Raw genomic sequence first — 12,887 nt, forward strand, 5'->3', positions numbered from 1 at the left:
CTTTGGTCATGCCGAATGATGGGCCGATGATCCGGAAGCTGGGCCATTGCTCCATCGAGGTTACCATACGGGACCTGCATCAGGAATGCTGCCTCGTTGGGAGACTCCTCAGAACCAACGAAATAACATGCCTGGCCATTCACACCAGCCTGGCACTTGAGTGAGAAGACAGTGCTACCGTAAGGAATCCTCGGCTGCATGACAGGAGAGAGGAAAGTCTTTGCTTGTTGGTTGCGTTGGCTGCAACACCATGTTCAGCAAAACTAGAGCAGGCTGGGACACGCAATGTTCCAGAAACCTGACAGAATGAGCCGATGACAGGTACGCCGCATGTGTCTTCAAGCACTGCTCCGTGATATAACACCCTCGTCGTGTCCTCAATGCACGCCCCTGATCGCCAAATTGCTTCGGGCTACTTCTAATCATCACCACTTGCTCCGCCTCCTTGACGATATCACGGCGATGGCAGCGCCTCCTTCCAATTTTGCCACGAAGCGTGAGATTACCGACCATGTCGACTCTAACGCGCCTATGCTGTTGGGCCTAGCCATCTCCTTAGTTGGCCTATCGGCCATCATCGTTGCTTTGAGATGCTGGGTTCGTCATTTCTGGCTCCATGCCTTTAGTATAGACGATGTGATCATGATAGGTGCACTGGTACGCTTTGTCGAAGGGTGATTATGTATCATCGACTCATCCGATTTCTCAGTCGCTAATGTTTGTTGCCGGCTGCTTTTGCCAACGATAGGGGATGGCGATATCGACCATGGCCTGCTTCATCCGCATGGTCCAACACGGAGCCGGCCGCTGGATGAAGGACATACCCGACGAGTGGAAGGAAGGACTGCGTTATTGGTCCTACATCATCGGCCCGCTATTGACCACGGGGATCTGTCTGGTCAAGATTTTCCTGGCCTTCTTCCTCCGACGGTTCGTACAAAAGGTGTGGCAGAAGAGGTTCTTGTTGGGAATGGTCGTGTTCACGAGCGTTTTCATGATATATTCCATTTGCACCTATACCTTCGCTTGCATACCGCTGGAGGCTGCATGGAACCAGAAGATCACGGACGCCAACTGCAAAATGCGAAACCAACTGATGGACATCGGCACTGCGAACAGCGGTATGTTTTCTTGATCGCTCTTCCATGATAGTCGTCATCCAAGGCTAACGTGTGAGATCAGTGGTTAACATCCTCACGGACTTGGCCATGGTTGCCTTGCCGGTCCTGGTGGTTGTCGATCTGCAAGTCAACCGCAAGACCAAGATCTCTCTGGTCCTTATCCTAAGTCTCGGTTTGTTGTAAGTAAACCCCAGAGAGAGCTCGCACAGCCACCGAACTGATGTCCTGTTATAGCGCTTGCGCAGCGTCAGTGATCCGAGCGGTATACGCATATAGTATGACAGACCCCGACTACTCGCGAAGATACGACTTCCTGGTCTGGTTCAAGTACGTTATTGACAAACCCCGTTTGAACCGCGGCCATACTGACAGGCCTGACCGCCGCAGCGTCGAATTGCACGCCGGGATCTTGGCCGCTTCGTTGCCGACTCTGCGCCCACTTTTCTCCAAGATCCTCAAGAGCAGCACCACGTACGGACGCAACACGAAGCAGCGAGGTTACGGCACGTACGCGATCGGTACCGCCCGCGGCCAGGGAAACCAGGTAGAGCTCTCAGACATGCGGCACCCCTATTACAGGGCGGGGGAGAGCTCTTTCCAAGCCCCGAAGCCTGGTGCGCATTCCTCCAATAATTTCACCCAGATCACGACCAACAGGGGAGGTTTCGGCGACGACAGCAGCGAGGAGTTCATACTCAGGCCCCCAGCGGGGATAACCAAGAGAACTGGCATCGTTATTAGCTAGGCCGACCAATCCGTGGATAATCTGGCCAGATGGCTTACCCATGATGTGGCCATTCTATACATTTGCTAAATCCAGTAATGACTGCGCTCCGTGGCTGGAATCACTAGACAAGCGTGAATTGAAGTTGCAGCATGGCCTGTTTTTCTTGAAGATCGTAGTAATGGAGATGTGCTTGTGAGCTGACTTTTATTTGGTATGTATCTGAGCTGGTCTCATCGGCCCAGATGGCCAATGACACTGCCAACCATGACGGCGACTTCTCGGTCCCACCCGGCCTTCTCCGTGTCGGTCCTTGTGCCTTTGCCCTTCGCTGCCGCGATTGTATTGGGCGGCTGACTTCCTCGAATGACGCATTCTCTGATTGCTTCTCCGACGGCGTTCTTGTTGGACTTGAGCGTCCGCGCAGAGACGCCCCCGCGATTCATGATCTCCATGACCCTCGTAGAAAGGCTGCCGGCCATGCTCCGCCAAAAGTAGGATGCCAAGGAGCCCGTCTCGAGGTATGCCAGTAAGGGATGGAGAAGGTTCGCCTTCTCGGACACCAGTTTCGGATTGGGTACCATGGGGTGCGCGGGCGCCTTGGTTCCCTCCAGGATGATCTCCAAGGCCACAATGTTCTGACACCGCGCCGACACCTCAGCCAGGGTGCGGTCCAGCGAGGGCAGAGTGGCCAACGACCTGGCCACAGAGGCGATTGAGCTCTGCAGGGCGTTCCGTAGATACACCTCCAACGCCTGCAGAAGAAGCTGCGGTGTCCAGCGGTCGGGTTTCAGGCCCGAAGTGGGGGAAATCAGGTACAGCGTGACCATGGCCGAGATGGTACGGGCCTTGGTCTCCTCGCTCTGCGCGAAAGTGGCGGTACCGGTCGCCGTGCCAATCGCGAACTCGCGCATGATTTGTTCCGACAAGCTCCTCACCGAGCGCTCCACGGGGGCAATGATGCTCTCTTGCAGGCTCTTGATCGCGTTCACTCGTTCCAGACCGTGGCCTTCCTCCCCCGGGCGCTCTCCTCTCCAAGGTCTCGCGCAGCGAAAGCAGTGTGTGCGCGCATCGGACAAGTGCTCTGTGATCTTCTTTCTTGCCAGCGGCGCCAGCTCCGGCGGCTGAGATTTCCGAATGCTGTACCTCGAGCTGCCGCCCCAATTGGAGGCATCTGCCGACCGCTCGTCCCAGCTTCAACGTCTCCCACAAGCGCGCGGCCACCTGTCGGACCTCGTCTGCCTCGGCATGTTTCTGTATGACTTCCTTCTCGAGCTGCTTGTAGCTCTCGTTCAGGCTCTTGACCTGGTTGTCGATCTCGGAGATGATCCGCGTGCTCGCCTCCGTCTGCTCGCGGGTGTGCGTCAGGAGCGGTATCGAGGACCGCGTGGTCAGAAGGTCAATGTGCGAGTCGATCTCCTGGGCGTCGAAGAGCACCTTCGACAGCGGTGTCGACAGGTCGAGCGGCGCATCGTTCGGGTTGTTTGTGGCGAGGACCAGAGTGTTGGCGAAGGACGCGGGGCTGAATCCAGGGTCCAGGAAAGTCTCGTAGTCGATGTACGACGGCCCGTCTTCCTCGGGATTGGCCATATTGTCCCAATGAGTAGATGTGCTGAGTCGAGAAGGCCAACAGCTATACAAGCCGCCTTGCCTCGCTGCTGATGCGCTTATGCTTAAGGCTTATGCACATTTGGGAACGGGGTTATGTAAAGTCAAAGGTGGCCCAGAAGCTACGGTTAGGTGCAGTAAATCAATGTGAAGTACACCCCCACATCAGCCACGCAATGGAAGACAACAAGCCACATTCCCTGTTCTTCACCAGGACGTTCATACATCAGAGATGTCTCTGCCAAATGCCACTTGATACTATAACAAAGTATAGCTTATCCTTTGTGCTTTATTTTAAAGATTGGTTCATATTACGTTGCGTTCTTCAGCGTTACGAGGCCCTTTTTGAATGACCGAGAAAATATCCTTGTTAGCCCTTCAAGAGCCATCCATCGCCTTAATTATGACAAGACTGATCTATCTTCAAGGTAGCTATCCTCCTCTATTTTCACTGCTACTTTGATAACGATCCTATCACCCCTCATACCAAGTTCCATATCAACCTTGGCCTTACACCGTAATCCAGAGGTGCAGAAACATACCTCCGCGTCGTTGCCGCGGATACGACGACCCATCGTCTCTATGTGGTCTTGAATAGACGTTCCTTCAGTCCACGATGAGTCCTTCGTACAGAACGAGCTGAACCTCAGAGACTTCTTATCCCACCGAAGTAGTACAGCAAGTGTTCCGAACGTCGGGTCCGCACGAGATCGGTAGCATAGCGCCGCGATTTTGCTTTGCTCACTTGGTAGGAGGCGAAGACAATCCACCGGCCACATATCAGTAAGATATATCCCCGGGATAGATATTTGATCCGACAGCACGAAGCCGTACACGCGCGGGGTGAGATGGCCTCTTGGAAGACGAATGCTCTGACGAACGTACACATCCGTTGGGTAAGCCCGGTCAACTAATCGTGAGTCACTCGCGTTGAATATCCGATGCGGATCGATACGTGCAAATTGGTCTCCTTCAAGCCTTCTGAGGAGTATTCCAATGGCCCGACCCTCAGGCCCATGGTATCGACAATCTAGAAGTGCAATGCAGACATCGGGCTCATGTCTATCAGCTCGATATGGAATCAGATTGAGCCGAATCGAGATCCCTTTGTTGGTGCTGGAGTAAGGGCAATTCTCCAATGAATTCTCCACGAATGCAATGTTATGAGAATCGATGAATTCCATAGGACTCGGGGCCAACAATCCAGTGTAGGACGAATATAAACTCTCTCCCTCTTCCTCCTTTTTCCTCCACGCAAACAGGGATTGGTCATCAGAGATCTTCATGATCTCTCCCTGAAGTCGGAGAAAGGCCTTGATGCCACCTTCCCCATACAACATGGGCATGTTAACATCGAATATACCAAGCAAACAGTACGCCATGTCCTCGGGCCTGGTTGTGACTCTCCTCGCTGTCCAGCTCATTCTCTCTGCCGCACTGGCCAAACTGGGGTCGCATGTGAGAAGGATCTCCGGCCTTATTCCCAGAGTTTCGGACAGGACGAAGACACATTCTTCCTTGGTGAACATGAAGTCCCAGTGCTTGCAGTAGAAGCGAACGTCTGCTGGAGCGATGAGTTCCTGCAAAGTCCAACCCCGGCTTGACCAACGACATTTGCGAAAATCCTCGGCTGTGAAATGTTCCACGTCCTCAAGGTAGACATAACATCGCGCAGCCTTCTTGTACCATGTGTACATTGAATTGATCGCCTCGGACAGTTCCGAAGAGCTCTCCTTCTTGATACAGCAAGTATCAACCCAAATATACTCAAAGCAATAGGGAGCCGCCTCGGAAGCAAAGTTTTGGATTTTGCGATAGCCTGCCTTGTTGTAGGTTGCAGGGGTAGGCCTGGTCATCTCTTCGAATGACACTTCCTCATTGCCCCAGGTATGGGACAGGATGGCGTATTCCGGGACATCGCACTCGTTGAACTCTTTCAGTTCCAACGTTGCGCAGTGGACTAAACGCATGGCTAGATTGTGTGAGGGGCTTTTTTCAATGAGATAGAGCGTCATGAAGTTTGACTGATGGCGTTGAATGCGACGAAATCTGAGATCACTGTACGGCTGGAGGGAGCAACCAGAGGCACCCCCAAACTGCGGGCACCAAGGATCTTATCTGCGCAGCTGAAGCATCTCATTCGTCGCGGCCCTGACTCTCTATGGTTTCCTTCAATCGCGCCAAGCGGTTGTCGAACCAAGCCTTCTGCCATGCCTCGACCTTTCCACCCAAAATCGTGCAATTAGTCGGCTCGAGCAGAACCATGCCGCGAGCCACAGTGGCACCTTTCTTGAGGAGAATTTTCTCCCCGATATTCATCGTGCCAATGCCAATTCTTTCGATACGATGCAGCTCTAGGCCATGGACTTTCTGGCCCTTGCAATCCTGCAGGACCAGGCGATGTGTCGAATTCTTGGGTGTCGCACTTGCCCCCATTGCGCCTCTAGCCCCTCCAGGCGCGGACGAGAGCGCCTGCGTCGACGCGCTGCTGTAGCTGGCCTCGTCGTCGTCTTCGCCGGCCGCGGGGAGCCTGATCATTTCGCGACCACGCGTCTGCTCTCCGCGGGCAATGGCCTCCAGCTCTTCGACCTGCTCCCACTTGCTTTTCGTCAGATTGTCGATGTCCAACACCTGCACCAGAACGTCCCGGCTGAGCTTGGTTTCCACAACCTCCATGTTGGAGAGGTTGGGCGGGAGCGCGGGCGCACTCGCGTCGAGTACAGTACCGTTCGTGATGTCCACCACCATCAAGCGCGCCTTGGCCGTCGCGATGAGTGCCTGCAAGGGCGGCATGGGGTTGCGGTTTGGCAGCACGGCTTGCACCCACTCGAGGGTTGGCGTGGGCAAACCTTGTCGCTGAAGCCCGGAGCGGATTTGGGCAGCTAGATCCATCGTTGGCCAGACTAGGTGAAAAAGCATATGCTACTTCAATTGGAACAAGGGACCTCAGGAATAGGAAGTCCGTCCAGATAGTGAATTCACATGACGAAGCATGAGGACTTAGGCTTTCCAGTATTCAAATATTTGGGGCGGATGAAATTGTGTAGGTGGTACTTTCCTCCCAAATCTGTAGCGCCCCACGAGCAAACTGGTGGACTGAAGTCGCGCCTTCCGGTGATCCACAAACACCCGGCTCCGACTCCGACGCACCGAGAAGCTTGGTCTGGGAAGTGTATAGCCCATGCGCGAAGCAATGAAAGATAGTTATTTCTATTGGGACCTTGAATTATGACCACCTACATGATGGCTTTGTACCTCTTGAGGCTCCTTGGGAATGTCCGTTCTAGCACTAATGGACCATCTTGCTTGTCACTCGGCACCTTATTTGACAAGCCCCCTTGGATTTAAACTTCGATCAAACAGTCAGCAACATGAGATAATGTCCTTGAGTTGGCCCATAAGATGAATGAACTCCCATTGCCAAGAAGCCATACATGACCCTCTATCTCATCAGACTATAAACTTCAACGAATCAGTCGAACTGCTAAGCGCATATCACCATCACCATGGCCGCCCCTCCTGAAGTCACCATCCACAACCTCAGTGGACAATGGATCATGGTAAGTTTGCATACATCCCGTCCCATATCACGGCGAGCCCCAATATCTGGATTACGAAATACTAACCGTAGTCCAACCACCCATGCAGAACAAGAGCCTGTCGGATGACATGAACCCGCTGATGGAGCTGCAAGGCGTCCCGTGGCTGGTGCGCAAAGCCGCCGCCATGATGAACGTGACGGCGCGCCTGACGCAGACGACTGACGCCGCGACGGGCACGGGCTCCATCACCATCGAGACCGTCGCCACGGGCGGCTTCAAGGGCGAGACCAAGACGTACAAGCTCGACGGCTCCGAGATGCGCAGCGAGTCCAAGTTCGGCGTCACCCACGTGCGCGCCCGCTGGCTCAACCTGTCGGAGCGCGACCAGCCCCTCAGCATGGGCGGCGACGCCGTCGCCCTCGACCCCTACCTCGCCGAGGACTGGATCGAGGAGCCCTGCGAGAAGCTCGAGGGCAAGCCCGGCTACGTCCAGGTCTACGTCGTCCAGGAGGGCGGCGAGGGCACGGCCGAGCAGGTCTTTGGGTTCTGCATGCTCGAAGGGAAGAGATACCACGTCCAGAAGACGGTGGCCACGAAAGATGGTAAGACAATCAAGGTGCGGGCTGTTTACGAATGGAAAGTCCAGTGATGGTATATTGGTTCAGCCATTGATGGAATCGTTTGTACGCTCATAGAAATTGCACCGAAAGAGGTAGCTCAACATGCTTGTCTTAACAACTATTATTATTAATAGTACGCCGTACGCCGAAGGCCTTCGGTACATCTACCTAGTTCCTCGTGTAATAAACCGTGCCGAAGCTGGACTAAAAATACACGCTGCCAATATCGTAAAATCTACCTCACGTGCTCAACGTTACCATGCTGGTTCTCACCCACCAGCCTAGTGACCCTTGCTTTAGGGCCTGAAGAGAGATTATCCAGGTTCGGGTGGTCCCCCAATCTCCATTGCCAACTTATACAGCGGCAGTCGACCGGTCCGTAGAAGCCACTTTGCGATAACCTTCGCCGTATCTTTTTCTATAGTAAGCGCCGCTAAATCGCGACGAGTTCGCAGCGGACTAGGTGCTAGCTGTTTTGCTAGCTGCTCTTGTCTTCCCTCGAAGTCTTTACAGTATAGGATCAAGTGTTCGGCTGTCTCCCGTCCTTTACCGCAGTTACATAGCGGCGTCGGGACGTCTGGAACCCGACAAATAAACAGGAACGACTTAAACCCTATTCTTCCAGTACGTACTTATATTAAAACCGATACTTCGTACTTAAACATATCGTCGTAACGACGGCACGCTCCCCAGTTTAGCGGCGACTTTATAGCTAGTTCGCGGCGGCCTCGCGTCGGAGTAACGGCATGGAACCATCTTTGTTCCCATTTCTCTTTGAGCGCTTATTCGACCGTTTAACCATTTAGCCATTATCTGGCTAACGTCAGTTAAGCGTCGCTTAGCTATAAAGTCGTGGGGGCTTCGCTAGTAGCCCCTTGGGGTTTCCTTTGTCTCTTTCTCCTTGCGCTACGTTCTTTATTAATAATCTCTGCCGCTTTTATACAGGCGCCGCGTAAAAGTTATAGCTTCCCGGTAGTCTCCGTGCGTATCTCGAAGCTAGCTGCCCTCGCATTTAGATAGAGGTCGAGGGGGGAACTGCCGCTTTAGTTTCTAAGTAGTATTGAAGGGTCGCCTTATATACCCCTATTACGGTCCGGAGATAGGAGTTTTAGATTATTATAAGGCTAAAAGCTGGCCCTTTTTCGATATCGCCCACTTTATGCTAAGCCGACGCTCCGTACGCGAATACGCTGTGTATTACCTTCGTATAAAGCTCCTTTACCCTTCGTACCGAACATCCCCAAGCTGACGCTGCGAGCCTGGTAAGAGCTAATATCTAAGTTGCCATTTTCGCTTTGATTTTTAAGATATGGTCCTTCCATTATAGCTTCCGATAGAGCTAAACGCCGAAGAATCTCGCAAAAGTTACCGGCGCTATAACAGCGTCTCCGAGGCGTACCTATAGCGTATAAGCTTCTCGCGCTTTAATAAAATGGATAAACTCGCTCTTTTTAGGTTCGAACTCTATCCCTTTCGTGCGTGCCCAGCGGCTATAAGTCTCCCAAACTCTTTCTAAGTTTCGGCAATTCGTAACGTAGTTTAGCCTTACGGTAATAAGATTCGTATTATCCGCGAATCCGACGATAATAAGCTACTCGTACGCTTTTAGCTCCTCGTATAGTATAGCGATATAGAAAATAAAGAGGATCGGTGATAACGGGGAGCCTTGCAGAACACCAGCGCGGAGCTAGATCCTCCTTAACGACTTACCGTCGAAATAAAAATAGACCGATCTGTCCGTAATAAAGCTCTCGACCTATCGGTAAACCCAATCCGGCAGTCCCTTCTCGCGGAGTGTAGCAATTAGTCTTTTATAGTTAACTGTATCGAAAACGCCTTTAATATCGAGCTGGAGGAGGGAAGCGACGCCTTTTTATTGCCACGTTATACGGACGACGTCGGTAACTAGTCGAATAGCTAGCTCGGTAAACCGCTGCGTCCGGTTCCCCATTTAGCCTTTAGATAAAAGCGAGTACTCTTCGGCTATTCCGGTAATTCGCCGGTTCATAGCTGTCTTTATTACCTTCCCGACCGTACTAAGTAATAAAATAGGTCTCTATTTACTAGGTATTTACTTTTCGGTTACTGTTTTATTTAGCTTTGGGATTACGATAACCTTTGCCGTACGGAAACGTTTAGGGAAGTAGGCAAGCCGGAAACTCGCTATCGCCAAGCCGGCTAACGTCCGGAAAAGGGGTTCCCCACACGCTTTAAGGAAACCAGGAGGTAAAAAGTCTTCCCCTAAAACCTTCCAAAGTCCCGTCTACTTAATAATATCTCTTATTTCCTCAGCCGTTACCTTTACCTCGACAGGGGTAAAGCTAGGGGCGTAGTTCGGTACGGTATTTAAGTCCGTAAGGTCGGCTTCTAGGTTAAGGAAGAACCTCTCCGAAAAAAGCGTAGCTTTCTCGTCGTGGCTTCGCGCCTCGTTAACAACTCTTTCGCTACGTCGTAATTCTGGGATTCCCGCTGTCTGTAGTGGCGTTCAGCTCCGTAGTCGGGCTTATCGTTCGAGCGACTAAAGTGTTTTAAAATCGTGGGAGGTAGCGGCGACTGCGTAGCGCCAGCTTTTCGTTTTCGCTATTTAAACGATTCTCTCCAGGTCCGTTTTCAACTCGGTGTATTAGTTCTAAGTATATTGCGAGGGTACCGCGAAATAGGCTCGGTATCGTTATTTCGTAATAGTTTACGCTTTTTAGACTTCCGGTAACCACCAAGACGTACTTTTACCAATATAGGGGGTCTTTTTTAGGGCTGCTATATCGGCAATCTTTCGTAGGTCGCCTATAAAGTTATCGACAGCTTAATCCAGCTCTTCCGGGCTTATTAGCTCGGCGATATCGGTTAAACGTACTCCGGCTTCCGCCCGTGCCAGCCCCTTATTTAATATCGTCCAGTTCTATCCCTCTGCTTTCGTTTTACTACCTCGTAACGAGTTGGCTTCTAGTTCAACGCGGACGACCTATGCCCTATGGTCAAAACCTTTTAAACCAGGGTTTCCTTCATATAAAATTGTCGTTCCTCGTGTCACCCAGGCTAAGTTTAGCGTGGAATCTCTTTGTCCGTAGCGTCGTTTCGTAATTTCTCTATATAGCGTAGCTAACTCTAGGTTCCATTAGTCCGTAAAGGCAAGAAAGTTATCTACTCCGTACGATTTCCTGCTATATACGTTCTAAAGCGGATAGTATATGTTAAAGTTTCCGACGAGCAAGTATCGCCCGGGGTACGAGGTCGCATCGAGGTCGCTTAGGGGGCTCCGCCATCGAGAAGTTTTTTAAATTAACGAATATATAAACCATACAATAAAGCGGCCACTTTTTCCCCTCGGTATTATAACGGCAGCCTAATCGGGGCCTACCTTAGTCTCTAACTTAGCGATATTAAAGCGTTTATATATATAAATAGCCGCTCAGCCCTCGCCGTAAATTACTCGATACCTAGTTATTTCTAGGCAATACGCGGTCTACGTACAGGGGTTCGTCTATACTTTTTATAGTACTAATATATCGTACTCTTCTTAATTAACTAAAACAAGTACCGTTATTACCTTTAATACTACGACGTTCCAGTATACTATTCGTAAACTCATAATTATAAGACTATAGTGGTGTCCTACGCTAATAAGGGAACGACGGTACCGCGCCGGCTTTGCGAGCGTGTCTCTCTGCCTTGGCTGCTCGCTATCGAATCGAATCGCGGGCGGCTTCTCTTCCGCGAAACTACTATATACCCTTCTCCATCGCTAGTAGAGAGCGTCGTCGGTAGTGATAAACGCCCTGTTCCTGCCGAGCTATCGCCGGTGCTACGGACTTCGAATTAGCGAGGCCGGTAAGCATAAGCTTCTCTCACGCGTTCTCTCTGCTGGATCGCTACGGGGCAGCCGCGATCCTACGCCGTGTGTTCCCTGCCGTAATTAACACAACGTTTCCTGCCTCGTGGTCCTCTCTGGGGGTACTCTTGGTCTCCCCCAGGGTGTACTGTTATAGAACAGTAGCCACATCGCTGCTGCTTCCGATAATACTTAATTACGTAGCCGTAACCGTAGTAGCGGTAGCACTGTTAGATACGGAGGCTAGCGTTATACGGTTCGCAGTCGAAGATCTCGGAATCCCATATTAAGCCGTTGTCGCACAAATCCTTCGTAGCTTAAACGGAGCTCGCATATAAGATAAGGGAAGCGTAGCGTACTTCGGGATTCTTCGGTAGGCTACGCTTACATTTCGAAATCTCTTTCAGGTTATATTTATTTACGAGCAAGCTACGTAATAACGCGGCTTCGTCGTAGATATCCCGCAGCTTCTTCGCTAGGACCCTTTTCGCGATAACTGCGAATTCTCTGCAAATAAACTGCGCGTTAATCCCGAAAGCGTTTAAAACCCATCCATTATTTTCTACATGTTTCTTCGCCTCGTTTTTAAAAATAAGGACAACATCGCCGCTAAGTAATTTCCTCGCTACGATAGCCTCGCTATGCCCAATTACTATATTAACGCTCTGCACGATATTTACTGGCCTCCTCTTTTAAATATCGTTAAATTAATTTACGCTTTTAATTACTACTTCGCGGTTTCGGCGGGCTAAAACGATAACTTTCGGTTACCAGGCAATGGGATCGCTACTACGCGGCGCAAATGCAACTTAAGCCCAAGACTTAGTCTATATAACTTTAAAATCCTACGTAGCTTAAGCGATAGCTTTTCCGACTATCTTTCGCAATTCCCCGCGGGTTACTAGCGCGTTATCGTCGTCGTCGAGGTACGGTCGTAATTCGGTCGCTTCGGTACGAAATTCCCTAATTACTTAAAAAATCTCTTCACGCCTACTGCTAGGGGCTACTAGATTAGCGATCAGTTTCTCCAAATACTTTAATCCTTCTTCGATACCTCTTCTCGAGCCATTTTCGCTACTAGGACGCGTCTAAAGCGTTTAAAGTCCTTAATTATACGCCGTAACGTTACTTCGCGGGTAGTGCTGGCTCTACGCGAGTCCGGCGCGACCGGTGTCAACAACCATCAGATCATCCATCGGATCATCCATACCGTAGCGCCTTGGCTGCGTCCCCTCGATAAAGGTTCGGCTAGGTCAATTCGACCTCGTAGATTTAAATAATAAAGTTTGTTTTCGATTATTCGATGGTTCGACCGAGTTATCGATCTTTTCCCTTTCCTCAAAATCAGGTAGATAATTAAGAAACTCTGTCTTAACAACTAACATAGCAACATTCACATGTTTCTGCGCTCTTGGACGAAGTGGTAGTCGCATTGGCCTGAGC

At 51.1% G+C, this 12,887-nt stretch overlaps 5 protein-coding genes across 5 annotated transcripts; 2 read left to right on the top strand and 3 right to left on the bottom strand.

The window, feature by feature from the left end:
* Positions 1 to 462: 462 nt before the first annotated feature.
* PG986_006948 (oxidoreductase) lies at positions 463 to 1,866 on the top strand (the record flags this gene model as incomplete). The annotated part of the gene is made up of 4 exons (XM_066843170.1): positions 463 to 657; positions 749 to 1,121; positions 1,183 to 1,300; positions 1,356 to 1,866. 4 exons carry the CDS (start codon positions 463 to 465, stop codon positions 1,864 to 1,866), a joined length of 1,197 nt encoding a protein of 398 aa, XP_066699282.1.
* Positions 1,867 to 2,078: 212 nt separating this feature from the next.
* PG986_006949 (Conserved oligomeric Golgi complex subunit 5) lies at positions 2,079 to 3,435 on the bottom strand (the record flags this gene model as incomplete). Its single annotated transcript, XM_066843171.1, has 2 exons — positions 2,079 to 2,969; positions 3,028 to 3,435. 2 exons carry the CDS (start codon positions 3,433 to 3,435, stop codon positions 2,079 to 2,081), a joined length of 1,299 nt encoding a protein of 432 aa, XP_066699283.1.
* A 419-nt stretch (positions 3,436 to 3,854) lies between these two features.
* On the bottom strand, positions 3,855 to 5,423 carry PG986_006950 (HET domain-containing protein; the record flags this gene model as incomplete). Its single annotated transcript, XM_066843172.1, has 1 exon — positions 3,855 to 5,423. The coding sequence occupies one exon, from the start codon at positions 5,421 to 5,423 to the stop codon at positions 3,855 to 3,857; it is 1,569 nt and encodes a 522-aa protein (XP_066699284.1).
* A 166-nt stretch (positions 5,424 to 5,589) lies between these two features.
* On the bottom strand, positions 5,590 to 6,345 carry PG986_006951 (uncharacterized protein; the record flags this gene model as incomplete). Its single annotated transcript, XM_066843173.1, has 1 exon — positions 5,590 to 6,345. The coding sequence occupies one exon, from the start codon at positions 6,343 to 6,345 to the stop codon at positions 5,590 to 5,592; it is 756 nt and encodes a 251-aa protein (XP_066699285.1).
* A 614-nt stretch (positions 6,346 to 6,959) lies between these two features.
* On the top strand, positions 6,960 to 7,644 carry PG986_006952 (uncharacterized protein; the record flags this gene model as incomplete). The annotated part of the gene is made up of 2 exons (XM_066843174.1): positions 6,960 to 7,013; positions 7,102 to 7,644. 2 exons carry the CDS (start codon positions 6,960 to 6,962, stop codon positions 7,642 to 7,644), a joined length of 597 nt encoding a protein of 198 aa, XP_066699286.1.
* Between the last annotated feature and the right edge of the window lie 5,243 nt (positions 7,645 to 12,887).

Source organism: Apiospora aurea, assembly GCF_038362705.1.
Source record: "Apiospora aurea strain CBS 24483 chromosome Unknown utg000005l_segment0_segment0, whole genome shotgun sequence".
NCBI classification, from domain to species: Eukaryota; Fungi; Ascomycota; class Sordariomycetes; order Amphisphaeriales; family Apiosporaceae; genus Apiospora; species Apiospora aurea.